This window comes from Pelecanus crispus, chromosome Z (assembly GCF_030463565.1).
Source record: "Pelecanus crispus isolate bPelCri1 chromosome Z, bPelCri1.pri, whole genome shotgun sequence".
NCBI classification, from domain to species: domain Eukaryota; kingdom Metazoa; phylum Chordata; class Aves; order Pelecaniformes; family Pelecanidae; genus Pelecanus; species Pelecanus crispus.
Genome location: NC_134676.1, coordinates 53674047 through 53701321, shown reverse-complemented (window position 1 = coordinate 53701321; position 27275 = coordinate 53674047). Strand labels below are relative to the sequence as shown.

The 27275-nt window shown below is 47.4% G+C and overlaps 1 protein-coding gene across 1 annotated transcript; it reads right to left on the bottom strand.

Moving 5' to 3' along the window:
- Positions 1–449: 449 nt before the first annotated feature.
- Positions 450–4509, bottom strand: KLF4 (KLF transcription factor 4). The gene is given in 5 exon segments (XM_075726293.1): positions 450–1508; positions 3024–3188; positions 3279–4182; positions 4307–4429; positions 4432–4509. Coding segments are annotated over 5 exon segments (1446 nt in total). The 3' UTR covers positions 450–1332.
- Positions 4510–27275: the final 22766 nt, after the last annotated feature.

Below are 27275 nucleotides of genomic sequence, written 5' to 3'. Positions count from 1 at the left end.
TATCTGAGAAGCCCAAGAAAATGAAGCTAGAAATTTTTCATGCTGCAAAGACCACTACAGAAAAAGATTTCTAGAATGTTATCTTTGAATATGCACAGTCTAATGTGCACAACAGATCTATTTCCTTTAACAAATTACCTTAACAATGGTAAATCACAGTTTCATCATGCAGGTGAGGTAAGTGGCAATTCGATATTCAGAGCAAAAATTTTCAGTATACTTTTTTCCCCTAAAAAGATGTGTTACACCAACACTGCACTTATACAACCCTATCTTTCAGAGTCTTGAGACTCCAAACCTTCACTGCCACCCACCCTGGCCTTAGGAAACTCAACCACTAACAAATACTTAATAAACTTTCTTTGGACATATCCATGCACAGAACAAAATTAGGGCAGCCATTCAGATAAAATATTATAGGTTTATTTAAAACTTATTTTCCACTTGAATATGCAAAATACAAATTCCAACAAAATGTTCATTTTTGCTTCGTAGTTTACAAATATACAAAATAGAAGTTTGCTTAAATTTATATTACATATTTATTATGTAAAGAACTATATAGAAAACATTTGTTCTGCTTAAGGCATATTTGGGAATAAACCATTGTACAAACTATTGCACATCGAAACCACAGTGCATTACAGACTGTCTGCATAAAGTTATTTTCTTTAAAAAAAGATAAACCAGGTTTATTTACCTGATTTAGGTCATAATCGGTGATCGGAAGACAAAAATATTTCCTTGTCGGATATGCAGCAGTTTGAGAACTTTGGCTTCCTGTTTTTGGTACCTCTAGAACCAACAGTCACTAAGCACCATGAAATAGGCTTTTAAAATATAATTCTGTACCTGAATTTTTCCTCCTCTTTTAACATCGTAATGGCTTTTAGAAGGAAAAAAAAAGGAAAGTACAAGATGACATTTACATCTAATATTGCATTGAAAGAAAATTAAGGGAATGCAATTTCCCTGTGTAATATCCCCACCCTCCGAACTACACAGTCTGTTTAACCCTGATATCCATGACTTCCAGTCACTCCTTGGCATTCTGTAGTCCGGAAATAATTCAAGTTGGATTTACAAATGGAATGATAGAAGATCCAGTCATTGACCCCAATGTTTTTGGTTCTCTTTTTCTTTTAAATGTATAGATATAAAAAAAAAGTTGCAATGTCTGTATGCAGTTATCCCTCTTTTCCACTCTTTGGAAAACTTCACCTTGATTATCTGTAGTGCTTAAACTCTGTTCTCCCCATCTTGTGGAAGACAGTCCTTGTGCTGTAAATACTGAATCTCTGCGGCAGTTGTGGAAAGATCCACTGCTTCCAATTAAAAGTGCCTCTTCATGTGTAAGGCGAGGTGGTCCGACCTGGAAAATGCTCTGTCACACCGCTGGCACTGGAAAGGGCGGTGGCCTGTGTGTTTTCTGTAGTGACGAGTAAGTTCATCAGATCGGGCGAACTTCCATCCGCAGCCTTCCCAGTCACAGTGATAAGGTTTCTCACCTTTAAAAACAAAAAACAAAACGTGTCAGTGAGGTTTTTTTCGTGGCTACCACTTCTAACACCTTTCTTTCAAGAAGCAGTAACACACATTGTCCTGGGTTAAGAAAAAGGGCAATGTCAAAGAAACTGCAACAAGCTTCTTGAAGCAGTTGCAAGCAAACTACGAAGACTAACAGAGTAAAACTGTCTTTTCAAGATGTACAGGTACTATAAAATGTTGGCGTCTTCACTAAAATGCTCATTTCCACTGCTTGTCTTGCACACAAGGCTTCAGAGCATACAACTTCAGATAATAAGAGTGTATTTTTGCCAGCTAATGTTATATGATAAAACAGCAACCAGAAATAGCTCAGCAAACAATGTATTTAGATAATTGTAGGTCTCAAGAATTAAAAAACAGCTGGAAATTGTTTTCATTAGCTCAGCCTGATTAAGAACTCAAATCTTACTGTCTTCACTACAACAAAACCACTATTGATGGCAAGATGAGTTTTCATGACAATTACAAACCTCAGTCCTACGCATACTGGAGACAGTGCTGACCGGCTCAGGGCAGACGGGAAGTACTGTTCACTTGACCAACTTTCCCCCCCGCCTCCACGGGCATTAGCTGAAGATGTAGCGTTAACTACTGCACTACCCGTAGTTTCTCCCTTTCCCACCTCCTCTTCAGGACAAAGTTTTGAATCAAGTTCACAATCCAGGGATTTAAATTATGCAAATTCCCAGGTTATTTAATCACTGTTACAGAATGCCCGCACTGGCGAAACCACGCACGATGTACCTGCTTTCACAAGCTTAGTTACGGCAACACCACATCGGCTGCAAGCTTGAAGTTTGAACTCGGGCTCAGTTACACACTTTGGCAGATTTTATCCTAATTCTAGCAGCAGCCAATCAACCATTAAACTCTGCCTCTTTGGTGGCTAGTGCAGCGGAAGATGTGCTCCCATGCATAGGCGAGGCACCACGTCAGTGCTGTGGAGCGCTGAAAGCCCCACTCACAAGGGGCCCATCACAGTTTTCCCAGAAGGGGAACAGCAGCTTGCAGAGGGGCACAATCTCTGGCACTGCAGCAAGCCAAGCCAAGCGGGGTGCGTGTGTGAAGCATTTAACCATGAGCAAAGAAAGCAGTATCTTAGAGGTCTGCTCCTTTGTCAGAAGCAGGCCAACACCATCTAGAGTAACAAATCCCAGCTGACTTCCAACTACCTGCTAATTAGCTAGCCACATAGCAAGAGAGGAGCAACAAACTTTGCCTTGGCAAGAAACCCACCCGCTCCCACATCTGAGTCATTCTGAACCATTAAGCAAAGTCCGGAGCCAATAAGCGAAGACTACACAGGACTTCACGTAGCCACAGGGGGAGGAAAAAAAGCCCAGAAACCCAGCAGAGAAGGGTTATGACTTGCTACTTTTAGCCCTCCACCTGTGCTCCCCACTTTTCACTGTCCAAGGGGCTCACCCCATGCCCCTCAGGCCAGTGCATCCCACTGACCCTGCACTGGGACTAACCTGTGTGGGTTCTCAGATGCGCCTTCAGATGAGAGCTCTTGGTGTAGGTTTTGCCGCAGCCCGCATAGTCGCAGGTGTGTGTGGCCGTCCTTTTCCGAGGCCATGACCGGCGCCCCCTCTTTGGCTTGGTCTCCTCAGGCAGGCAGCTCCCTGGTGGCATCAGCTCTAGAGGTGGACAGGGAGGAGTGAGCACCACCACAGCCTGCGTCAAAGCAGGCGCCCCAGCGTGCCTGCGGCCAAAGCACGGGGACTCACCTTGGTACTGGAGCGTGCCAGGCGGCAGCTGCTCAGGCAGGAAGGTGGGGTAACCGGGTGCCGGGGGGTACCCCGGGGGCAGTGGCAGCGGTGGGTGGCTCAGCCCTGGGGCGGCGGGGAGACAGTCTCTGCCGCTCAGCATTTCCTCCGGCCCCAGCGAAGGCGTAGTCCGGGCGGGCAACGGGTGGCCCAGGGAGAAGTCATGCTGGGGGGCTCCTCGGGGGCCACTCCCAGGAGGCGGCGGCGGCGGCGGGGCCAAGGTGCACGGCGGGGCAGCCTCCTGCTTGATTTTGGGGCACATCCGCGGCAGGGGGCTGTAGGGGGCCCCCGGGCCCTCGGTGCCAGGCGGCGGGGCGGCAGCCGGGGGACCGCTCTTGGGGCTGAGCCCCGGGTGGCTGTACTCGCCCACGGCCTTCACCACGAACTTGCCCTGCAGGCTGCCCAGGGGCGGCAGTGCCGCCGGCGCCGGCAGGTACACCGGGTCCAGGTCGGGCCGCATGAGCTCTGCCACGAAGCCTCCCGAGGGGGACACGTCGGTGATGTCGGCCAGGTTGAAGGGTGCGGCGGGGCCGGCAGCGGGGGCCCCGTCGCGGCTGCCGCCGCCGCCGTAGAGGAGGCCGGCGGGCTCGGGCCGAGGCAGTGGGTAGGCGAAGGGCCCGGCGGGGCAGGGGCTGGCGGTGGGGGCCGGGGCGGCGGCGGGGGCCACCACCACAGCGGCGGCGGCGGGCTCCTGGTGCATGAGGGAGTTGGAAAGGATGAAGTCGAAGTCCAGCAGCTCGTTGAACTCCTCAGCGTCGCGGCGGGGCCCCAGGGCGGCGGCGGCCTCCAGCTCCGACGGCGGCGCCTCCACGGGCCGCGCCGCCAGCGCCGGCCGCTTCAGCTGCGACAGCTCCTCCCGCCACCGCTGCGGGGAGACGGGCACGGCTCAGCCCCGGGCCCGCCGCCGCGCCGCGCCCGCCCCGGCCGGCCCCCGCCGCCGCCGCCGCCGCCCCCGCCCCGTCCCGCGCCGCCGCGGCGCCGATACTCACGTTGCCGGGGCCCGCGGGCCGCGCCGCTTTCTCGCGGCCCGCGGCGCCCGCCGCGAAGGTGGCGATGGAGGGGAGGAGCGTGCCGCTGAGCGCCATCTCGCACTCGCCGGGGGGCTGCCTGCGGGTGGGGAGAGCACAGCGGCGTCAGGCGGCGGCGGCGAGGGCAGGCCCGGGCCGGGGGCCGCGCCCGGCACCCACCGCATCCGCGCCGGGGCGTCACGCCGAGCTGCCGCCGCCGCCGTCGTCGTCCCGAGCGCCGCCGAGGAGGAGAGGGAGGGGGGGTGGCACGGACGCGCCGTCCAGCCGCGGAGAGCCGGCCCAGCGCCGCCGGGGGGGTGCCGCGGGAGCGCCCTTCCTCGGTGCTCTACCGGAGATGCGGACGAGCGGGACGCGGGGCGCTAGCGGCGCCGCGGGGAGGCGGCCGCCGCCCGGCAACGGGGCTCGGGCACCGGCAGGGCGGCGGCGCGAAGTGCTTCCCAGGGAGCCGCGGCCATGGGGGAGCCGGGCGGGACGGTCGGGGCGCGGTGGTGCCAGTGGGGAGGGAGGGGCCGGGCCGGGCCGCGCTCTGCCTGTGCCTGTGCCGCCTGTGCCGCCGCCGCCCGCCGCCGCCGCCGCACCCCGCTCAGCACTGCCGACCGCCCGCCGCCGCCGCCCTTCTTATAACCTCACCTCGCGCCCGCCCCGCCCACCGTCGCCGGGGCGACGGCGAAAACAAACTGACACGTGGGGAGAGGGGGCGGAGCGCGCGCGGGGGGCGGGGGGCGGGGGGGCGAAGGGGGGGGCTCCCGCCCCGCCCCGCGCCCCGCCCCGCCCCGCCCGCCGCCCGCGAGCCTCTTGCGGCCGCGCGCGCCGCGTGACGCAGGCGGGGCGCTGACGCCAGGGCGCGGGTGCGTGCGTGTGTGTGAAGGGGGGGGCGGGGGGAGGGGGTCGGGGATGCCCGCGCGCCGCGGGGTCTCGCGCACCTTCGGCGGCGGCGGCGGCGGCGGCGGGGGAGGGGACGGCGCCGCGGCCCCGCGTGTCCCGCCCCGCGTGTCGTCGCCCGCCCCGCGCCGCGTGTCCCGCCGGGCGCGCCCGCTCGCTTGGGAAGCGCGATCGCGTGCGGAGCCCGCGCGCGTGTGTGGGGTCCGGCAGCGGCGGCGCGGCCCCGCCCCCGCGGGCAGCCGAGAGGAAACGGCCGCCGGCACGGCCGTGCCGCCCCCTTCCCTTCCCTTCCCTTCCCTCGCCTTCGTCTGCCCTTCTTCCCCTTCTCGTCTCTTTTCCCTTTTCCCTTTTCCCTCTCCTCCTCCCTTCCGTTTTTTCCCTTTATTTTTTTTCTTTTTAATTCTTTTTTTGTTTGTTTGTTTCGCTGATCCTTTTTTCCTTTTTTAAAATCCTCCTTTTTTCCTTTTCGCCGAAGTGCGCCCCGGCGGCGGGCCCCCTCGCGCGCCCTGGTGTCTGCCGGTAACGGACCGCGTGCGGCCAACCGCCCTTCCTCGCCCGCCCGTCTGGGGAGCGGGGCGAGCGGCCGGGCCCCCCGCGGGACGGGGCGGGCGGCGGCGGCGGGGAGCGGGGCTGCGCAGCACTCTGGAAATCCTCCGGCGGAAGAAAAAAAAAAAAAAGAGAAATTAAAGAAAATTAAAAGCCAAGCCCCAAACCGAGCAAGACCCCACAGAAACCTCCAGGACGGGCCCCGGCTGGCCGGCGGGCGGCAGCGGGGGCGCGGCGGCCCGGCTCCTCCAGAGGGCAATGGCGAGCCGGCGCCGTCCCACGGCGGCGCGGGGACCCGGCGGGCCGCCGCTCCGGCCCCCCCGGCCGCCCCCTCCCCGCCCCGCCGCGGCCGCCCCTCCGCCGGCTGCCCCGCGGCGCCGCCGGCCGCTCTCCAGAACTGGTCGGGCCGGCGGGGTGAATTCCCGGCCCTGCGTAATTTGCAAACATGAGCCCAAGTGACTTACGATGACTAAATTAAATCCTAAAATAATAATAATAAAATGCCCGGCTTTATTTTAGCAAACTGGTTTTACCAGTTTTGTGTTACAAATGTTAATTATTAATAACTTTGGCACTAGAAAATGTTTGGTTCTTTTTTTTTTTTCCCTGCACAAAGTCCACGTCTTGGTGGAAGATGTGCCGGGAACCGCTGGTACAAAAAGGATCAGCATGGAGAGATGAAGGCTGGCGAAATACCGGGAGGATGCCCAAAGACTTACTGTGCAGGCAGAAGGAGGCACCTTCCCTGCTCGGAGGTGCAGGGCTGGTGGTCTGCAGTGTGCCAGCCTCTTCCTCCGGCGGTCGTGCTCGCAAGGTTGCTGCCAGTTCCCAGCTGTTATTTTTTTTATCCAGGGCTTAGGCGCTCAGTCTCTTTGACAACCACTTTAGAAACCAGCATCCAAACCCAACAGCAGCGGCTTTAGGCCTAAACCTCCCTTCTAGCTTAGTCCTGGGAGGAAGCCCCTGCCTGATGGGGAAACTTGCAGGTCTTTGGGCAGTTTTTCCCCATCAGTTGTTTTTCTTTTGTCTCCTGTTGGTGTTAATGTTAATTTATGGATCTCCTAAGCAATGCCGTATTTTCCAGGTCCAAATTTCAAGCTCAGAATCACTCAAGGCCAACATCAAGATTAAAATGACATCCCTTATTAGAGACAGGAGAACGAGAAAGCTTCAAAAGCAGATAAGTGATCTGACCTCTTTGAAATAAATGGCAGAACTTCTACCGTTCCAGGAGGAGAAGGCTTGAATAACAGGGGCTCAAATAATACAGGTTGCTTTCACAATATTTCATTAAAACAGCCTTGGTCACAATGTTTCTGGGTAATTCAGATGGACACATGTGAGGTACGTGTAAGTTCATGTCAAAAAGTTGTGGCCCACTTACATCTGGGTCTTGATTTTGAATTGTGTAAACGTCGGCAAGGGTGCTTAAAAAAGTGAATGTTTGCAGGCATCGGTAAGTTCAATGCCACCTGCTTTTGAACATCCCGCATAAAAGTCAACACATTCTTTTTCACTAATTAAGCACAAGGCAAAAGGTTTTCTTTTCCTCCCTTAAATGAAAGGGAATGTGATTTAATGGTCCCAAGTGTGGAAATTAAATGCATTAAATTTGCAACTGCTCACAACTGATGCTTTCCCAGCCTGCGTAACAACCTAAATGTTGTTTTCTTAAGACGGATTTGTTTAAATGTGCCTTCTCTCGCCAGCTGACCATTTCTCCAAGTCTCAGTTTTCTCCAAATTTCCCAATTTTCTCTAAAACTTTCCTTCCACTAACTCAGAACACAGCATGTTTCTGTGCTGTTCAAAGCTGACTTTATGGATTGCTTAATTCAGATAGAAAATTGCACAGAATGTGTGTCCCTCTTGCCTTGGGATGTGCAATGACATTTTTCCAGATTATGCTGTCCTTGGACAGAAAGGAGCCTGCTGCAGCACTCGCCATGCCGGGCTGCTGTGGCCTCTCTGTGTTTCTCTCCCTCGCTGGGTAGAAGAAGGAGGTCTCTTCCACATCTACCACATCTTGTTATGAGGGCAGGGTTGCTGTAGCCTTGCCACGGGTGCTGTTCACCCATTTTGGGAAAAGAAGAATTATTACCCGATGCTGACAACTCTTACCAATGGCCAGACCAAGCAGTACTTCACTGCAAGTGCAGGGCAGAGTAAAATGACTGCTTAACAGGGCTGATCATGAGGAAGACTTAGTGGCTTGTGCTAAAGTGATCACCGGGGAGTACAAACCGCGGAAGACAGGAAAAAGCCAAAGTGACGAAAGAGCACAGGTTTTTGGAGCAGAGACGGTCATCAGGAAACGGCATCCCATATTAAAAACATTAAGAACATCAACAAGAAGAAAAAAACAGTTGAGCTGATTGTGCCTGAAACAAAGACCAACCTGTTTATCTTGATATGTTTATTTTAAAGCCTAAGTTTGGAACTCAATTTTCATTGAACTGCCTCTCAGGAACCACAGTGTGCAGCTTATCCCCTTTGATTTGGTTGTCTGTGACAGCAGCTGATGGAATCAGGGACTGCAGACTTAAGGAAAGATTGTGTCATGGCGTCGTCGGGATCAGGCAACGAGATGCTTTCCTGGCATCTTTGGGATTGCGCTTTGTTATCTTCACCGCATGCCACAGCAGATAGCCTACAGGGCCAGGAGCTGCCAGGCCCCCTGCTCCAGCACTGGCATAAGATAACAGAAAGAGAACTGGGAAGAAACCCATGATGCTGGGTTATATCTAATAGCATCCTTAAAACCAAAAGGAGCCATTCCATAATCCTTGGTGCCGTGTCAGGTTTTACCCTAACAAGGTTGCTGAAGAGCAGGTAGAGGTGGGTAGGTTCATGAAAGGAGACTTGGCAACTGGAGGGTTTCTTACGTCCCATGCAACCCAAATGAACTGACCTCAACTGCACTGCAGCCGAGAAGTGGGGAAAGTGGGAGAAGTCTCACATATGCCTGCTGTGCAAGGCGTGCTCTGCAGAGGTACAGTGCTGAGGATTCATCCTTGTCCCACCACAGCCACCAAACTGCCTTCCTGGGCTCTGCCCAGGGAGACCTCCCTTTTGGGGATCTGTTGTCTACCATGTACTGTATACTTTTCATAAAATGCAGCTGAGCTCAAGTCTTATTTACCTTTTCTTGCAGGTGGTACTTTATTTTTTTTAAACAGAAATACACCCCCCCCCCCCCAGTTGGCAGTTATACTTGTGGATGGTTAGTACGGTGCAAAGGGCATATTTCTGAAGATTGCGGGGAATTCCAGGCAGGTTTCAAGCAGTTGCAAGTGCATGCATACAGAGATGGCACATGCAGACTTAAGATCATAAACATACTGAGAATGTCAGCAGAGCTGTGGTCAAATCTGTTGTCACCTGCTTTTTGGAAGCCTGACCCTATGTTGTTGACAGTTATTTTAACTTTCCTAGATGAGTGAGGTCAGAAAGACCCAGCGATTTGTATTGCCACCATCCAAGAGCCTTGGGCTAGTTTAGGTCAAACACGCTGTAGTGAGGTGCTATAGGTCTGTGCTGTTGGTCTTTCTGTCCCTTGTAAGAAGTGGTGTTTCTGAGGTTGTTTTCAGTGCTGATGCCAGGAGGTCTCTGGACCATGAGCTGTTTTTTCTGCTGGGCAGCCAGCATGCTTTCACACCCCAGAGGAAAGGGGTCTGCATGCAGGGGAGAGCCCTGATGATGGCTTTCACTGTACTGTGAAAGTACACCAGCCCAGTGTTTCTTCCTTGAGAGCCTGTAAATAAGCAGGGCTTAAGCTCAGGGGTCCAATTCTTAACAAGAGTTCAGGTTGTTGATTCGTACTGAATTTCCCCCAGGGGGATAACTGCCTGTGAGATGCAGGCATCTATTTCCTTCCAGAGGTGTTGATCATCCTGTCAAGTACCATTCACTCAGCCTCACCAGCCCTTGGCAGAGGTGGCCAGCACCCTCACACAATTGAGCACCACCCAGGACCTCTCTTGCAGGCAGCAGCTCTTCTACTTTCAAGCAATCCATGGGTGGTTGTGTTTCTCTAAGGGGCAAAATACCTTGAATTGTTTATGGAAAAGAAAGAGCTTTATACTTTTGTGTCAAGCTTAGGCATCTTTGCTTTAATGGCTTTGCCCCATCCGTCATTGTTTTAATGGGTTTTCCCCATCTTTGAATTCAGACGTTCCCCAAACTTTAACAATGACTTATATAAGTGGCTCCCACAGTGGAACTGGTGCAAACAAGAACTCCACAATAAGCATCCTTTTCAAAGTCCTGCATGTAATGTGGGGACACTCGCACACAGCAAAGAGGATGAATTCTTGTTTATTGGTTTGTTTGTTTGTGACTTTTTGCGTGCATGGGGCTGATTCATTGTATTTTTCCAGACCCAATGGAGGAGCCACAGAGAAATAGAGAAAAGTTGAAAAATTACCAGCTGTTAGCTAACCAGAGGATGGTCCCCATTGATGGGCGATAGATTTGTTATATCCTGTAAGATGCAGGGAGATGTATGGGTGAGAAGCCCAAGTTGCTCTGTGGAGCTGGCTCTGAAGAAGAAGCCAGGTACTGGGATTACTATTAATTCACCTTCCTGCACCCTCTTTGGGGACCAGATTCTCTCATTATCTGTGTGAAATTTTTAAGGCACTGCTGTCCAATTGCCTCTGGAAAGGAAAAGATACTTCCAACTCCTCTATCTCCCTGGAACAATCTCTTTTCTAGTGCAAGAAGGTGTTTTACTCTTTGGCCATCTCCCAGCCCCCTCAATCTCTGTGGAAAACCTATGTGGAAGAAAAACCTATCTTCCCCGCCCTCCCCCTCTCAGGCTCTTCCTCACCTTTTAATTAGTAATCTTTAACTAAGAATCTGTTAATAAAAATGAAGCATCTTACTAAAGATTTGGCTTCCCAGAACATTCCCAAGCAGTGTCAATATAAAATCCATTTATTCCTCTCTTGTCTGCATAATTCTGAAGTGGCACGATGTAAATAACTGCCCTCACTCATTTCAGTTTTGCCATGGTTGCTGAAGCTGATGACAGCAGTGAGACATTGGCAGACCTGCCTGCAGACTCGAGAGGATGACATGCTTGCATCATTGCTTGGTATTTCTTTTACACATATAAGAACCAGCAACATTTTGCTCCTAAGGAAGCTCTAATACTGCAGAAATTCAGACGTAGGTCTCAATACCCACCAAAGAGAAGCTGGCTTTCACTGCTGGTGGATTTTTCAAGCCCATTCTCCCTGGTTAAGCTCTGAGTTTCTTTTGTTTGAGTAAAAGTGGTGCTTCTCAGGAATGTAATCTGAACTGATAATGTGCTTCCTAACAAAACATACATTAGGGTACAAGATAGAAGAAAACTAGAAAATAGGAGATAGCTGCTTCTAGTACGTAATGCATTTGAATTTGCATGAGGAGAGTAGGAGCGAGCTTAGCAGTAAAGTGCTCCTGAGTTTAACCAGAAGTATATGAAATTAAATTTGTACTAATGAGCTAGGTAATCACAGGACAGTAAACAACACCTCTGCCATCTTTCCATGGTTCTTCCCACGCAATGTTGCGGATAAACTGACCTGGATAGCTGATTCACCCAAGATGTCTTTCTAAACTATTTGCCTTGCTGAAGTCAAGAACATCTGTTGTTCCCTGCACCAGCATCCAGCAGAGGAAATGATTAGATAAATATTCCCCTCGTTTGAACAGGAATAAAGACATTGTCGGAGAACACTGGGAGAAAGGATCAATGCTGCCTGCTCCAAGAATAAATACCAGGCTTCCACATTGTTTCCATAAATGCCTCCAGCTCCACTTCAACATTAATGGACCAGCAGGAGTGCATTACTCTATGATAACAGTCCCTTGCTCTCTTAATGAGAGCAATATGGCAACTACTCTCAGATTTTTGACATAGATGCTACATAATGGTGCTCTGATGGTATTGCTGAAGGCCAGTTTTGGTGGCTCCGTTTCTTCCAGGGAAGCTTTGCCATGGACAGCAATGTAGCCAGGACCCTGCCCGGCCAGGGGCACAGGGATGGATGGTGACACAAAATGTTAACCGCCCTGGGAAACACCTCGCCACGGATGCCCCACGCCAGCAGAACATTTTAGCTACAATCACTGCTGAACGGGAGATCCACTGCTCACTTCACAGGCTGCCACAAAGCACATTGTGTTTGCAGGGCACTGAGATGTGGGGATGAGGAGTGCCATAGGAAATCAGTAATGAGGAAACATGAGGAAATTAATAATGCTGCATTCTGAGCAGGGATTGAATAGCATGCAGTAATTGAGGCCTGGGGCCACACTCTGCACAATGAGGAAGAAACAAAATAAGGAATAGCTGCTCATTAGGCTCCAGATTCAGCCGGTCTGAATTCCACCTAAGTCTTTGTGCCAAGTGTTTCCTACTGGCAGGCTCTGGGCCTTCAGGCATGCCGAGCCAATGGGAAGCCCTAGGTGGAATTTAGGTTAGGGCTAAATCTGTCTGCCACCGAGCAACATTTGCCTTGAGCAATCGGTGAGGTAGAGCTGCTCTGGAAAGCAGCTTGTGATCTTGTAATGCAAGAAAGGGGCCAAAAGACGGCGGCATGGGCAACTTTAATTCTGGCACATCCAGTTTGTTAGCACACAATATTGTGTGCCTGATTTTGCAACATTAATGTTTTCACAACTTTTTTTTTTTCCTTTTAAATGGGAGGCATAATACCATCCATTTGTGGAGAAATGATACAGCTAAACTTAAAAAAGAGGTATTTGTTTCCAAACTCCTTTAAAGTTTCCTTGAGTAAGTTAGCTAAACTCTTTGTAGCATGGTTATGGTACTTACGAGAACCAATGCAGCCAAGACTATGAATAAATGCGTAAGTAATTAAGATATAGTAGGGTATTTACACCAGTTAATAATTCTGGATGCTGGCATCCCATGAGCAAAGACACACTCATTGTCAGCTGAATCTATGATTTTATCCTCAGAAGTCTGATTGCCAAAGAGTGTTTCTATTGATAAAATCTACATTGCTTTACAATCCATTGTCTTACACAACAGGCGGTCATGACTCAGTGGAGGGCACCTAGCCTACCAGCTGAATTAGGAGTGTAGATCTGTCTCCAGAGGGAGGGAGAGAGAATGAGCCTAGAAACCTATTTAAAGCACTAAATCTCCTCAGAGACCATAGGGCGAGCTTAAGGAGGCCATTGGGCTAAGGCTGGGGACTAGTATAGTTTGCATGGTTGTTGCCCAAAGACTTGCCTGTGCTGCAGGACATGTCACAATGCTGGCAGCTCTGGTCTTCAGTGCCAGAAGTAATTTTAAAAGGTAAGTTAGATTTTGCTGTGACTAAAAGCTTCTCAACCAGACAATGACATCTTCTCTATGACCAAATCCATGTGTGTGTATCTACAGCTCCACATTTCCTCACCTAAAAAGGGTCTGGTCCTGCTCCGTATTTTTTGGTAACTTTGGCCATCACAAAGATGTTCATGTAAGTCCCATGGCTCCTCCTCTGAATGCTCACATTTTTGTCACAGAGATACAGTGAGATCCTAAAACTCCCTCTTTGGTCATGAACAAAGGAAATATTATGAGGCGACTGGACTGTAATGGAAAGAAAGACATCTCTTAATGTAATGGAGTCTTAGTTCACTTGGTGAGGTCCTAGCAAGACCCATTACCTGGAAGAGAGAGCTATGTGAATTCAAATCATATTTCTTTTTTGGAAGATGGATAATCAGCTGTTGGACCTGCCGTGGCGTCCTGGCAGAGATGTAAGCCTGGGCAGAGATGATGTAGCTAAGTGGGAAGTGGCGGGTGGGAGGCTTGTAGTGCAGCTCTGGGCCTATCAGAGGCAGAAGGTCAGACCTGGCAGGTGGTAGAGGTCCTCTGAAAGGTTTTGAAAGCCTGCAGTTCCCTCGTCTTTTAAACAGGTGTGAGGTGCTGGTAGGTAGCTATCTCTTGGAAGTTAGTGTATGTGGAGTATTTGATATTAGAGAGAGAAGAGATTCACTTAATCCCAGAGTCCCTTCTCCAAGACCTTCCTCTGTAGGTAAGTCCTGCCAAATTGTGGAAACCTCATCATTGCAAATCTGTTCCACGCAATGTTTGCACTTTCTCTGTGAGCTTTTTTTTCAGGCTACTTCCTTGTGCCTCTGAGCCTCCTATGCACTGCCTCTCCTCTGCAGTACATTGTTTTCACTCTGCCAGCTTGTCCCAGGTCCACATTTTCTCTTCCCCACCCCCAGTTTTCTCCAGTTTCCTCTTCTTTTGATAGCTAAACATATCTGTTTCAAGAAAGCGCTTCCCCTCCTGTGTCTAAAAGCTGTCATGGGTCAGAGGAGCCTCCTTGACTGCCGGGTGAAGCCATGGGTCAGGCAGAGCCCCTGATACCCTAACAAGTACCCTGCCAAGTAATGCTGACTGAGTTCACTCACATTTCATTCCCTTTGGAAAAGACTGGCTTGATTCTCAGCAATCAGATTACCAGGCACAGGAAATGAGTGGTAAAATCTCTGTGCCCAAGTTTTTGGAAGCCAGAAGAAATTTTACAGTATGACTATGAAGACAGTCCCGGTGTGTTTGAGGCATCCAGAAGGGTGCACATGATGTTTCTTAAGAGCAGCCTGGAGCACCGTTACATGGTCAGCTGTCTTCTTGGTTATGGTGGAAGTGTGATGTTCAAAAAGACTGCAGAATGAAGAAGATGTGTCAGGGCATATGAGCCTCCCTTCTCATTCCAGTTCTTGGGTCTGTCTGCTTTACAATGACTCAAAAACTGTGGGTTGCTAGAATTTCCTTCAGCCTAATAAACAATGTGACAGGGAGTTGTCTCCAGACAGTCATTCTGAACTTTTCTTGACTCAGTTTCCCTCCGTTGCTCTGTTATATCCTTTGCATTGTCCCAGCTCATTCCTCAGTTTTGGTATTCACAGCCCTCTGGGTGCTGCAGGTATTTACCACAGCAGTTTTGTTACTGCTAGTTAGCATGCCTGCTCTGTGTGTGCTCGTCGCTGTGGCCTTCAACACAGCTGCTGTCAAAGGGACATAGCTACATGGACCTTCCAGGGCTGCGGAGCATGGGACTGCTATCAAAGTCATTAACTCATTTCTCTCCTAAGCACTAGTGTTTTCACAGAAGGTCTTCTCAGCCATCTGTGACTCCCTTCTGCACAGTCCATGCGAATACGGAAGACACTTATCTATGTGTCCCACAGTGTTATGCAGAGCATCTTAAGACACACTGAAAACATGACCCTGAAGGGCAAATGTTTAGTTTTCTGGCCAGATGCTTAGCAGTGGTTAAAGGCCACTTCAGGTGCATTGGAAGCCCCTGAAGCAGGCAGCTTCAGTAGTTCAACATGCCACACAGAAAATGTAAAGAGAATGAATGAAATATTTAACTATTTGTATTTAATTTAAGGCAAGGGCAGGGTTAGTAATGTTGTTTGAGAATGGAGGATGATTTTAGTGCTGCTACGTTGGTTAAAATACGGCTTGGATCAGTTCGGTGCTAACTAATTTTGCTTATTTTGTTAGCTTATACCAAACTTGTGCTAATTTTGCTAGTACAAAAAACATTTATTTAGCCATCAGAAGCAGCCTTCGTGTTGCTGGAGGGTTTATTTATCAGTGAAGCCTTTGTCTAAGACCTTTGCTGCACAAGAGAGAGAAGCACATGAGGGAAAGCCATCCGGTTTCTGCAGCTCTGTATGGTCCTTCTCATCAGCTGCACAGGGATGACCAGTTCCCATGTGCATTTACTGCTGTCGTGAGTTACAAAATGTCTGCCAATCTATTGCAATCTGCTTTATTAATCTGACCTGGTCTTGAACTAAGTCTGTGTGAGGGTGTTTTCTTTTTTCCTTTCAGGGTTAAGGCAGACTGAGGACCACATGCAGCATGTTACCATAGCTTGATAGACAGGTGGTAATGTACCAAACTCTTGTGAGCTTGTTACTTTAGACTCTGTTTCTAGACCTTACTTATCCCAGGACATGTTGAGCTAGGTGTAGTATTGTGAGGAAAAGAAGCAAGCTTTTATTGTTGTAGGAAAGTGATTGCCTGGCACCGCCTAAAACAATTTTAAATGTGAGTAGACACAAGAGTGAAACGGACAATGAAGAACATATTACCTATCATGTGAATAAGTGCATTTTAGTGACATTCTGGAGAAAAGGACAACTTTCCAGCATATCATGCAGCAGTCAAGTCACAGTGTTGAACCTGTGAGTCACAGTCATCTCCGTGTCAATAGACGATGGAGTAAGCACAGACCTATGACTTCACTCTAGGAGTGAGCCATTTGCAGGCAGGGGGAGCAAGCCTACTCAGATGCCCGATTCCAACAGTGGCAGGAAAAGGCAAAAATGGGCTATGAAGAAGGTCCAGCTTCTTTCTTCAACCACATATATCCTGTCTTGGAGGGCCTTATCAATCTCACAGCCTTAGCCTCTGTTTCTTCTTGGAGCTGTATAGGGAATCCACAGGAACTGGGTTAAGCAAAAGACATGAGTTGGGAATGGGATGGTGCTTTGCCTGGTGGATCTTTGGCTGAGATAATCTGAAATTAGTGCAGCTGTACTGATTAGTAAGACAAGATGGTCAGGCTGGTTGACGCTGACTTCAATGGTAGCGCTATTTTTTTTTTCTGAAAACAGGGCAGTGAAAAATGAGATGAGCAGTTGCTCTTCCTCTCCTGCCTCCTTTAGGAATCCTGCAGGTTCTGCCAACTACACCCCCATTCTGTGATAGACCTCCCTGCTCTCTCTGTGGATTGGCAGTGTATGAAAACTGATGCCAGTGGAGCTTGTAATATTTTCTTTCTACATCTTACCTTTTCAATGGGGTAACCAGTGTAAGAGTTGGTGTGAGGTGGTTATGTATATGAGACTATACAGAAACAAAAACACTGCTTTGGTGGATGCTCTCCTACAATAATTTCTTAACATTTATTGGGGACTAAGTAATGCATGTAAAATAAAGGACATTATAAGTGTTAAGTTTCAAAGAAATCTGAGTGGACCTAGGAGTACAATTTCTAGATCTTGACTGGTAGGTGGTATTAGATCCCAGTTCACATGTGTGAGCTGCTTGATAGCTGAGTCTTCTGACAACAGAAAACTGTAGAGCTGAAGTTGAATAGTAATGAGGTCTGGAGGAACACAAGTCTGAGCTGGGCTCTGTCATTGCTTCACAGGGTGACTTCCTACAAAGTGCTTGCGCCTAGCAATTCCCCCCTCTGAAAAAGGGATGTTGGTACTCAGGTACCTCCCAGCCCTACTAGGGGCGGTTGCATAGCAATGCAGTCTGTGGATATCAGTTCTGTACCCTTAGTAGGACAACATTTTCTGCTGGCTCTCTCTGCAAGTCCTGAGCAGAATCAAAAGCCACAGGATGTGTCAGTCCTGAGTTGCCTTGCCTTGCCTTGTCTTGCCTTGCCTTCCCTCCTCTTACCTTCCCTTGAAGGCTAACTTTGAAAGCTGGAATTTGGTTTTCTATTTCCCCAAAGTGGAAGCATGCTTGAAGCAGTGCTCTTTTTTGTTAGTTTGCTACTGTATCTAATTATAAGCCTTAAAAATAAAGCATCTTGCTAAATTAAATGCCTTGGCATTGCCCTTCTGAAATTGCTATAGCCGAGTTGGAATTTCTAGCCCATTACGGTGCAGTTGGCCAAACAGATGGTCTCTGCTTTCCTTCCCCAAGATTTCTGCTTTACATTTTTTTTTTCCTGGTTCTCTTAACAGAAGGCACCAGAAACCTTCTTTATGGATACTTGCTGTCGTAGAGAAATTGATCAACCCCCCTCCCTGTGTCTGTACATGCTGCAGTACTGGGGGACATTGAAGCTATGCTACAGTTACATCTGAAGTATTTCTCACTCCTTTCCCACTGAGATATTATTTTAACCCAGATTAACAATTTGGGGTAACTAGCATAGAGTAAGACCACACTTTTTTGTTGTTGTTTGGTTGGGTTTTTTAACACTAAATTGGCTTTCTCAAGTCATTCATAGGATAGGTGTTTGCAGGGTGAAGACCCTTTACTTGATGAGAAAGATACACCATAAAAGTCTGATAATTTTTCAAGAACAGATAGTTCAGCCCTAGTTAAATATAATTGCCTGGCAAAGCATATGTAGCCTTTATTGAAAACTGATCAGCACGCAAGTTTCAGTTGTTAAATATGAGTTTGGATTGTTCAAGGATAAAAGAAAGTAATACTTTTTCTTGGCATGTGAGTATATCAGAAACATCCAGGCTAAATGTAATCAGACATGAAACAGAGAAAAAAATGAGCCTGTAGAAAAAAATAGACTTCCCTCACTTGAAGAAGAAACACAGCAAGTTCCTGCATCAAAGAATTAGTAGTTCCAAGTTTGTTAACAATTAAAAATAGTAGAAATGCTAATTTCAGGTGAATGATCTTGTGTTATTTTTAATTCTGCCATAAATAGACTGGTGTAGGATATGGTTAGTTAGTCCAGAGCCCCATTAAAGTATTTACTGGATAGCTGGAGTGGTGTTTCTTACTGTATCAAAGAGCCTCTTCTCTATTGACATATGTTGGTGGTTCCATGTTTAGGTGTTAGCAAAAGAAATAAGGGCAACATGAGCTTTTTTTCCCTTCAATAGCCAGAGAGCTGCCTAAGCCTGGGGAGCTCTGAAAGCAGTCTGTGGACACCTGCTCTTTGCTTTGTGTCTCAGTTTGTTCCTAGTGCTTCGGATTCACCTAGTAGACAGCAACCCATGAGTGTACATCAGCCTCTGCAAGAAGATAGGCAGCCCAGCAGGACCATGATCATCCCCAGACCCACCACAGCAGTAAGAAAGGCAACTCGCACAATATGCTTCGCTGGCATTTAAGCTGAACTTCTCACTTCCTCGTGTTTACTTGCTGTGCTTTTGTTTTCCAGTCTGGAAATGCTGTTTTCAATTCTTTTTGTGCCTATTTGTGCATTTAGCTGTGTCGGGATCAAATACAAAATGTAGCTCCAAGTGCAGTTTTGCACCCTGAAGGTCCGTGGTAGGCCACAGCAGATACAAAGCAAGACTGTAGAAAGTCTCCTTTGATCCAATTTCTCCAGCATTTTTTGTGATTTCTTTACCTCACATAAAATGGGACTGCTGCAGTGGGCTACAAAGCCTTATACCTTGCATTAGAGTGAGCATTTGCTTACTCTTCCTGTTTAGCTTGGTTGTGGCTGGGTGTTTGTATCAGCCTGAGCTCCTCAGGTAGACACATGAATCAGTCATGAGCCTGTGGTTTTGACATTGCAGCCCACCCAGATTTCACCCAGATGTTACCTCCATTGCAAGACGAACTCTTGGGACTGGTTTTGCCTCCTTGTGGACGTCTGTTTTTGGTGTTGCTGCCTGTGTGTGGGCAGCAGTGCTACTGAGGACTGACTTCACCATCATGGATGATGTGTGTCCCTTGACCCCAAGATGGACCTTCACATGGACACGTGACTCCTGGTTACCTAGCTTTTATTTTGGCTTCTGCACCTGGCTTTCCTTCTCGTGGTAAACATGGGCACAGGGAGGGAGGTGTGAGACCCGTCTTGCCCTGCCACACTGTCAGGTGGCAGCTGGGGTTGTGACTGGGAGTTGGCAAGCTGTTCAAACATAGACATTCTGTCACTGCTAGATGCAAAGTCACGTCTGTATGGTGTTACCATTGTGGCTATCTGTGTCCTGGAGATCTGGAGAACATGGTTGAGGTTTCCCTCACAAGAGAAAAACATGACCCGGTGTCTTTAAAGGAGTAGGAGTGAGATGCTGAGGTGGGAAATGAGCTGTTTTCCTCGCTTGGCCATAAACTTTCACAAATGCCAGCCAGACTTAGTCTTCTAATGTCACTAGATTTCTCCTGCTAGACATGAGTATTCTCCTATTTGGCACAGCAATGTTCCTGTCTAGTATCTAGTGAACCATCGTTAAAAAACCAAAGAGTAATAGTTTGGTGAAAGTGCAGGGTCGATAGTGCTGAGTAATGTATTTGCATACTGGCATATGCGCTATGAAAGTAAATAAGATTATGTCAAACTCATCTGGAAGAGAGTTAATTTAACATCCTGGCTGAAGTTATGCAACCAGAGGGAGGCGGGGGTGCGGGGCGGGGGTGGGGGTTGGTGTGTGGATGTAATAGACTGGCTGATGAAGCCTGGGGGACAAAATGTCCTAGTGGAAATTGTATGTAGCACAAAAGAATGTAACATAAGAACCCAGCAGAACAGCACTGATTCAAGGCTGCTTATATACACACACAACTGTTTTTCTGTTAGTTTTAGGAACGCACAGGACGACGACAGGAAAAAAAATAAAAAGATCTGCAAGACAGATTAGCTGTCTCATTCATATTGAGGTCTAAGTTGCTTCTTAGTCCTGATTCAGAAAAGCTCCTGCAGGACATGCTAGGGAGTGAGCGTGCTTCAGTGCATTTGATGGATAAAGGCCAGTCTGTATTTTAAACTGCAAGACTGAACAAATGCTCAGGTCCTGTTTTCAAAGACTGACAGTGTTGCGAGACATGAGCCCCCCTCACCCCCAAACACATCATTCGTTGAAAAGGTGCAGGACTTCGGGGGTGTTTGGATTTGGACCCAACCTTCATGTTTGAGCTTTGATTTTTAACAATTTGTTTTAAGCACTTGGTTTGGACAACTCCAAATTTTTAGGCAGCTTTGCTCTGGAGTCTCCACAGAAACTGTGTAGTTCATGTTTCTCTTTCATTCTTACAGGCTTGGAGCTAACTTTGCGATAGAGAAATGAATGTGTTTCTCACAATAAACAGTCTGAAATGAAGACCGAGCCCTCACTTCTGAAGGTCTTTGCATTCAGTATTGCAGATCATAGCAGACAAAACACTTTTCCTCCGTGCTGATAGTCACATGCCTCTAAATTCAATCTGACCCTCAATGCCAAGTCTAAGGAGTAAGTTATTAAAACCTGGATTTTGAGAACAATTTCTTTTGTTAACAGTTGGACTGGATGATCTTAAATGTCTTTTCCAACCTAAACGATGCTATGATCCTATGATTCCAAGAAAATTCAAGCATAATCTTGTCACATATATAAAAATTTGTGGACAGCTAGAGCAATGATACTGTATCACAAGATGGTGATGGGAGCATTTTGGTGCTGTTTGATTCATGTGCTGCATCAAGCTGCATGCACTTCAGGAAGCAATGTCTTCAAGCATAATTACAGTGCCAGGATGTGAAGTTTTAGAACATAGTTCATGTTTACAGTAAGGCTATCTTGGGCCTCACAGTGAGTATTCATGGCAAAACTACCTCCAAGAGCAACAGGTACAAGAAACTTGATGCTAAGTTTGCTGATGTCACCAAATGCTCCTGCATGGTTAATTTGAGAATGTCTTTTGCATGTAATTGGCATAGGGCTCAGAAGTTTCCTGGACTAAATCTTTACCCAGAAGCTCTGCAAAGACTCTGAGCCCACTTCTCAAGCTGTGGTGCAAACAGTTGTTCCTGCAGCTATGTAATCATGTGTTGTGGTTTAGCCCCAGCCAGCAACTAAGTACCACGCAGCCACTCGCTCACTCCCCCTACCCCAATGGGATGGGGGAGAGAATTGGAGGAGTAAGAGTGAGAAAATCTCCTGGGTTGAGATAAGAACAGTTTAATAATTGAAATAAAATAAAATAGTAATGATAATAATAACAATATAATAACAATAACAATAATAACAATAATAATAATATACACAGCAAGTGAGGCACAATGCAATTGCTCACCACCCGCCGACCGATACCCAGACAGTTCCCGAGCAGCGATCGCTGCTCCCCAGCCAACTTCCCCCAGTTTCTATACTGAGCATGATGCCGTATGGTATGGAATACCCCTTTGGTCAGTTTGGATCAACTATTCTGGCTGTGCCCCCTCCCAGTTTCTTGTGCACCTGGCAGAGCCTGGGAAGCTGAAAAGTCCTCGACTAGCATAAGCAGTACTTAGCAACAACTAAAACATCCGTGTGTTATCAGCATTATTCTCCTACTAAATCCAAAACACAGCACTATGCCTGCTACTAGGAAGAAAATTAACTCTATCCCAGCCGAAACCAGGACACCATGTCTGTGCCAAATCCGGAAAAAATGGAGTTGGCCTACATTCCAGGGGCAGGGATTTGCACTTCCTTGCTCTGGGCTAGGCAGGTTTTGTGGGCTTGCAGTCAACAGGGGAGACAGATGCTTCCAGACAGTGGTCTAGAGTAAGGTCTTAATCCTTTTCACGGACTCCTCAGGGGGACCAGACTGCAAGTGTCAGCATCTAAGGTCAGGCAGAAGGAAAATTAAATTAAAGATTGTGGGATCCTTGCAAAACTGCAGGAACCAAACAAACTTCAGTACCAGGAAATTTAGCTGCAGCAAAGCTCAACAGAAACTATCATAGAATCATAGAATCATAGAATGCTTTGGGTTGGAAGGGACCTTTAGAGGTCATCTAGCCCAACACCCCTGCAGTGAGCAGGGACAGCTTTAACTAGATCAGGTTGCTCAGAGCCCCATTCAACCTGACCTTGAATGTTGCCAGGGATGGGGCCTCTACCACCTCTCTGGGCAACCTGTTCCAGTGCTTCACCACCCTCATTGTAAAAAACTTCTTTCTTATGTCTAGTCTAAATCTATTCTTCTTTAGTTTAAATCCATTATTCCTTGTTCTGTCACAACAGGCCTTGCTAAAAAGATTCTCCCCATCCTTCCTGTAGGCCCCATTTAAGTACTGGAAGGCCACAATAAGGCCTCCTCGCAGCCTTCTCCAGGCTGCGTAACCCCAACTCTCTCAGCCTTTCCTCACAGGAGAGGTGCTCCAGCCCTTGGATCATTTTGGTGGCCTTAGCTGAAAGCGCTCGTTCTCAGCACCCAACTTTAAAGGGATGTACCAGAGAAAGAGGCAGCGACTCCTGTGAGGAATGGTACTAGAATGGCACATCCGTTGTCTTGTGAAGTCTGATTATGACAGAGTTACCTCTTCCTGGGATCAAATTTTACCTTACTGGCATGAGTAGTGTGCTGGCAGCATCGGGGCCCCAGCAGCACTCTTCTGTCATCTGGCGCTTGAAGCTTGAAAGGAAGATAGGTAAAGAGTTGGAGGAAAAACTAGAGAAAATACAATTTGTCCAGGGTCATTTTACTGAACCTGAAACGCAAGTCTCTTGATTCTGGAACAGGAGTGAAACAGTAGCTGACAGGAGAGCTGGAGTCAATGATAGGAAGGAGGAAATATGCACCTCAGCAGATAGGCACAATAAAGAAAATAACACAAAGCAACGTCTCCTTGAGGAAGGTTTCCTACTTGAAAAAATGACCAGTTTGGACTGGATCAGCACCTGGGATTCAAAGACCTATGAGACTTCTTAGATAAAGAGTGCACATCTGGGAATGTCTCTTATTCACCTTCTACTTCAGCTATTGGTGATCCTCATGCTAGTTTGGAGGCCCAGCAGTGGTCCCCTGTGAAGTGCTCAGCACCCACCCCTAATGGCGTGGCCTTCAACCTTCTTTGCCCATCTTCTGTCCTGTTGCTCTCTGTCCTTGCATTCTCACTCAGCCCAGGAATGACGAGAAACAGACCAGCTTTGAATGAAGAACCTGCCTAGAAAATGACAAGAGAAGAATAAGAAATATGTTCTGCTTGAGTATAACATTTTTCCCTGGGTTTTCTTTGCAAATTCTTGCTTGTTTCTGAGAATGTCTTGGACAGAGGTTGAAGCTGTTCTTTGATAAACTTTGTGAATGTTTTCATTACATCAGAACTAAAAGTCTCCAGCTGGATATTAACTGTGAAAGGATATAGTCTCCAAGAGAACAGGAGTCCTTTAGCAAACATAAGACACCCTGCATATTTCAATGTTACAAATGGGTTTCAATTTGCTGATATCAATTTAAGCAGTTTGCATTTGGGGATGCAGAGGTGCCCTGCTACTGTGCCCTGATCTGTGCCTGCATCTGCACAGCTAGTTGTTGATGGTAGTGCAGGTGGTGATGCTTATGTCAGTATCACAGATGCCAGGTCATGTTAGCTTGTGACCAGATTTCCCATTGTAATGTGTCCCCACCACCTGCCCCTCCATCACTCAGTACCCGTACAAGCTGCCTGTGCATTAGGCAGGTAGGAATTTATCTTCCTTAAATCCCTCTGGGGTGAAAAAGCCACTTCCCTCTGTACCCATTCCTTACAGGGGTGGAAACGAGGGAGCAGATCCTTACAGATGCTTAAACATCCAAGTCACAATTGCCTTAGGGGTAATGAGACATCTGAGTCACTCATTAACCATGGTCAACGAATTTGTCCAGCTTCTGGAAGAAGCAGGAACTGCACTCAAATCTCCCCAATCTTTTTTCATTTCCTGAAACAAGAACCAGCCTATCTGTCTTTCCCCCCCCCCCCCCCCCCCCCCTGACACAGCACCATATACGCTTCCCTCAGCTGTTTTCTTTTCCTAAGCCAACACCCTTCTTTGGCTGTATCTGACTATTTGCTAACTGTTTCTCTTTCTTTTTCAGCTCTTAATCTTTTTTGTTTTGTTTTGCTTTCTCCTCCTATTTTCTCTTTTGCCTGTTACTTTTTCTTTCTCCACTTTTATATTGGTCCAGCCAACCTGATCTCCAAAGGGAAAGACATGAAATAAGCACTGTGGTTGCACTGACAGGTCTGTGCTGGGCCTCTTTGTCTTTTATAGACAAGATTTTCAAATCCAGCTGTAACAGCTTTCAGTGCATAGGGCAATGCTGTTGCCTTTATGTGTTATTGTGGTCAGCAAACGACAGGTCACTTATGTAAAGGCTTAGGACTCTCTTAGAAAAACCCTTAAGGACATATTGTCAGGCATGTGCTTAAGTTGTGTTGACTTCGTATGTCTATGTGTTTTGGTTGAGAAGGGTGCTTTTCTTACACAGGAAAAAGGACTCTTAAGCTTTACACTTGCAATGGCTAAGCATGGCAGATTTGTAGAGTCAGACAAAGGTATAAAGGCTGGAAGAGACCGTTCTGATAATCTCAAGAGACACCTGGAATGCCAGAGGTCAAAGAACCTTATTTCTTCTTTAGTAGCCTTTTAACAGCTAGTGGAGACACAGTTAACTTTATTGTTGCTACTATCTTATCACCACTACATAAAATGCTCCCAGACTGGTGCATGTCTGTAATTATCTACCTGGCACATGAATAATATTTTCGCAATGGCATGCTTGTTGTCGTCATGGTATTCAGTTACAGGCGTCATTTCAGTTATTAATTGTGCTGTCTTTACTGCAGCACTGTGCATCTGCTGATATTAGAGGACTACAGATGACCAAGTGTTCTGCTCTATACGATCATCATCCTCCTGTTGCAAGAGGAGAAACAGAGGCACAGGGCAGTGAAATGAGCATCTGGATCAAGGAAGGGGAGAGGCACTGCACTCACAGATAGACCAGTGCTATAACATCAGAGGCAGTGTGCCTAGGTTTTATTGCACCCTTGAAGCAAGCTCAGTGGATTCTTTTGCCATGGCTTATATAGGATTAATTTCTGTGTTGCTCTGCTGTATCTAGTATTTCCTATAATACTTAGAGTACTAGAGCTGCTGCTAAAGCTGTTTGAAGACCTGGCCTTAGTTCCAGCAATAGGTAGTTGAAATCTGCATTTCTAATCCTGAATAAAAGGTTGGCTGGGATTTTTAAAGGAGTGTCCAAGGTGACAGACCCTACTTCCTGGTGTCCTGTTTCTTTTGACCGTGTTTTATCTAAATTCTCCTTCATTCTTTACACTCTCTGTTTTCCACAAACAGAGTTTTCAGATCAGAAGTCTTGCTTGCTATGCCTAGGTCTTGACCAGTAAAGCAGAGAATCAAGCTTCTGTGCCGCAAACCCTCGTTCACTCTAGAGCTGCTTCCAAATTTTCCTACTAAAGCAAATGAAAAAATCACCTGTGGTCTTCATGGAAAGCCCTTCAGTGAGCTTTGGATCAAGCCAAGGGGACAGTTATCTTGCAAGCGCCAGCCCCACCCCCATTGCCAGTGTTGTACCCTCTCATTCCTGATACCCTCCAAGCACAGCTGAGGATGTCAGACACTGGGGAGAGGCAGTCTCTTAGCTCTTCCTCTTTGTCATAGATTTCTGGATTTCCATATCATGGTGAGGAAAAAAATGTGCACATCATCTGCACATGGGCCAGGCAGCACTCTGTGCATGTGAGATGGTGAAATGGTGATAGGGGGCCTGAAATCCAGGCAGTAATGCACCAGGTTCAGTGTATATATCTATGCCCAAATCTCCCACAGCACAGCAGAGAGATGGTCTGGCTTGCAGAGGAAAATGTCTCTGTATAAGCTCTGACAGCATAGACATGGTGAAGCTGTGAGCTGGCAATCAGATTTTTCATTTGATAGGATGCCAGTACCGGGTGTTTTGGTTTGCAAAGTCCTTGACTGGGCTATTTAGCAAGAAGCATAAACTTGCTGATGTGTGAACTTATCCTCCTTATGCCAATGGAAAGGGTTGGCTAGTCTGCCTGCTCTTGGCTTTCATGGACATCCAGCTTTCTTTGTATGCTTGGCGAAAAAGGCTGCATGCTCTGTCCATAATGCAGTGACACACAGTCTGCATTAGTTACTAAGCAGTGTTACGATAGTCTATTACGTTTAGTTGTGGATAAGCTTCAAAATGCTTGGCAGTTCAGTGAACCACTTGAACCCTTTTGATGCAAAATGATTCCTGGACAAGGAACAGTTTCACAAGCTGCTCACATGAAAACCTTGAGCAGTCTTCACTTGAAAAAAGAAGGCAAAATGTAAAATACGCTGTGAGTGCAGAGGTGGCATTCAGAAGCTTCTGCTGAATGCAGGGTTCTGCAATGCTAGGCGGCAGTCAAACATCTAGAAAGGGATTCTTCTTGCCCCCAAATACCTGCCAGCTGGGCAAAATAGGCAAGGAATTGCCAGGATGCTTGTGATGCACTGAGTTTGAGCCCTAGTTAGGCTAGAAGATCACCCTGTTACAGTCCAACCTATATATTGTTTAACTTGTGTACATGTAGCAACAGCTTAAAATGAATTCAGTGAAGGAGATGGCACCATGCACTAATTACAGCAAGTATTACTGGGATAGAATTAGCTCTGACCAATGGTAAATATCTGTATGCCTTGTTAATGTAAAAATGTAAACCCAGAAGTCTTTTGAGGAAGAAATTAGGGTTAGGTCCATTCAGTGATTCCACTGAAGTCTCTGATCCTGGGCCAGTTTGGCCCCAGTTAAACTCTCAGGTCATGCTTCAGTGAGATGTACAGATCTACTTGAATTGCAAGGCACATGCATGTGTCATTCCCTGGAAACTGTTAGGCACATATATTTAATTAGACATATATGTCTTTGGATTATTTGTTATAATGGTTAAATCCTTACTAATGACTCTGATGATTAATGGGTAGCCTAAAAATTGGTATTTCCCACGTCTTAAAATAAAACAGTGATGTTTTGAAATTAAATTCTTGAGTATGAGGTAAATGGCAAA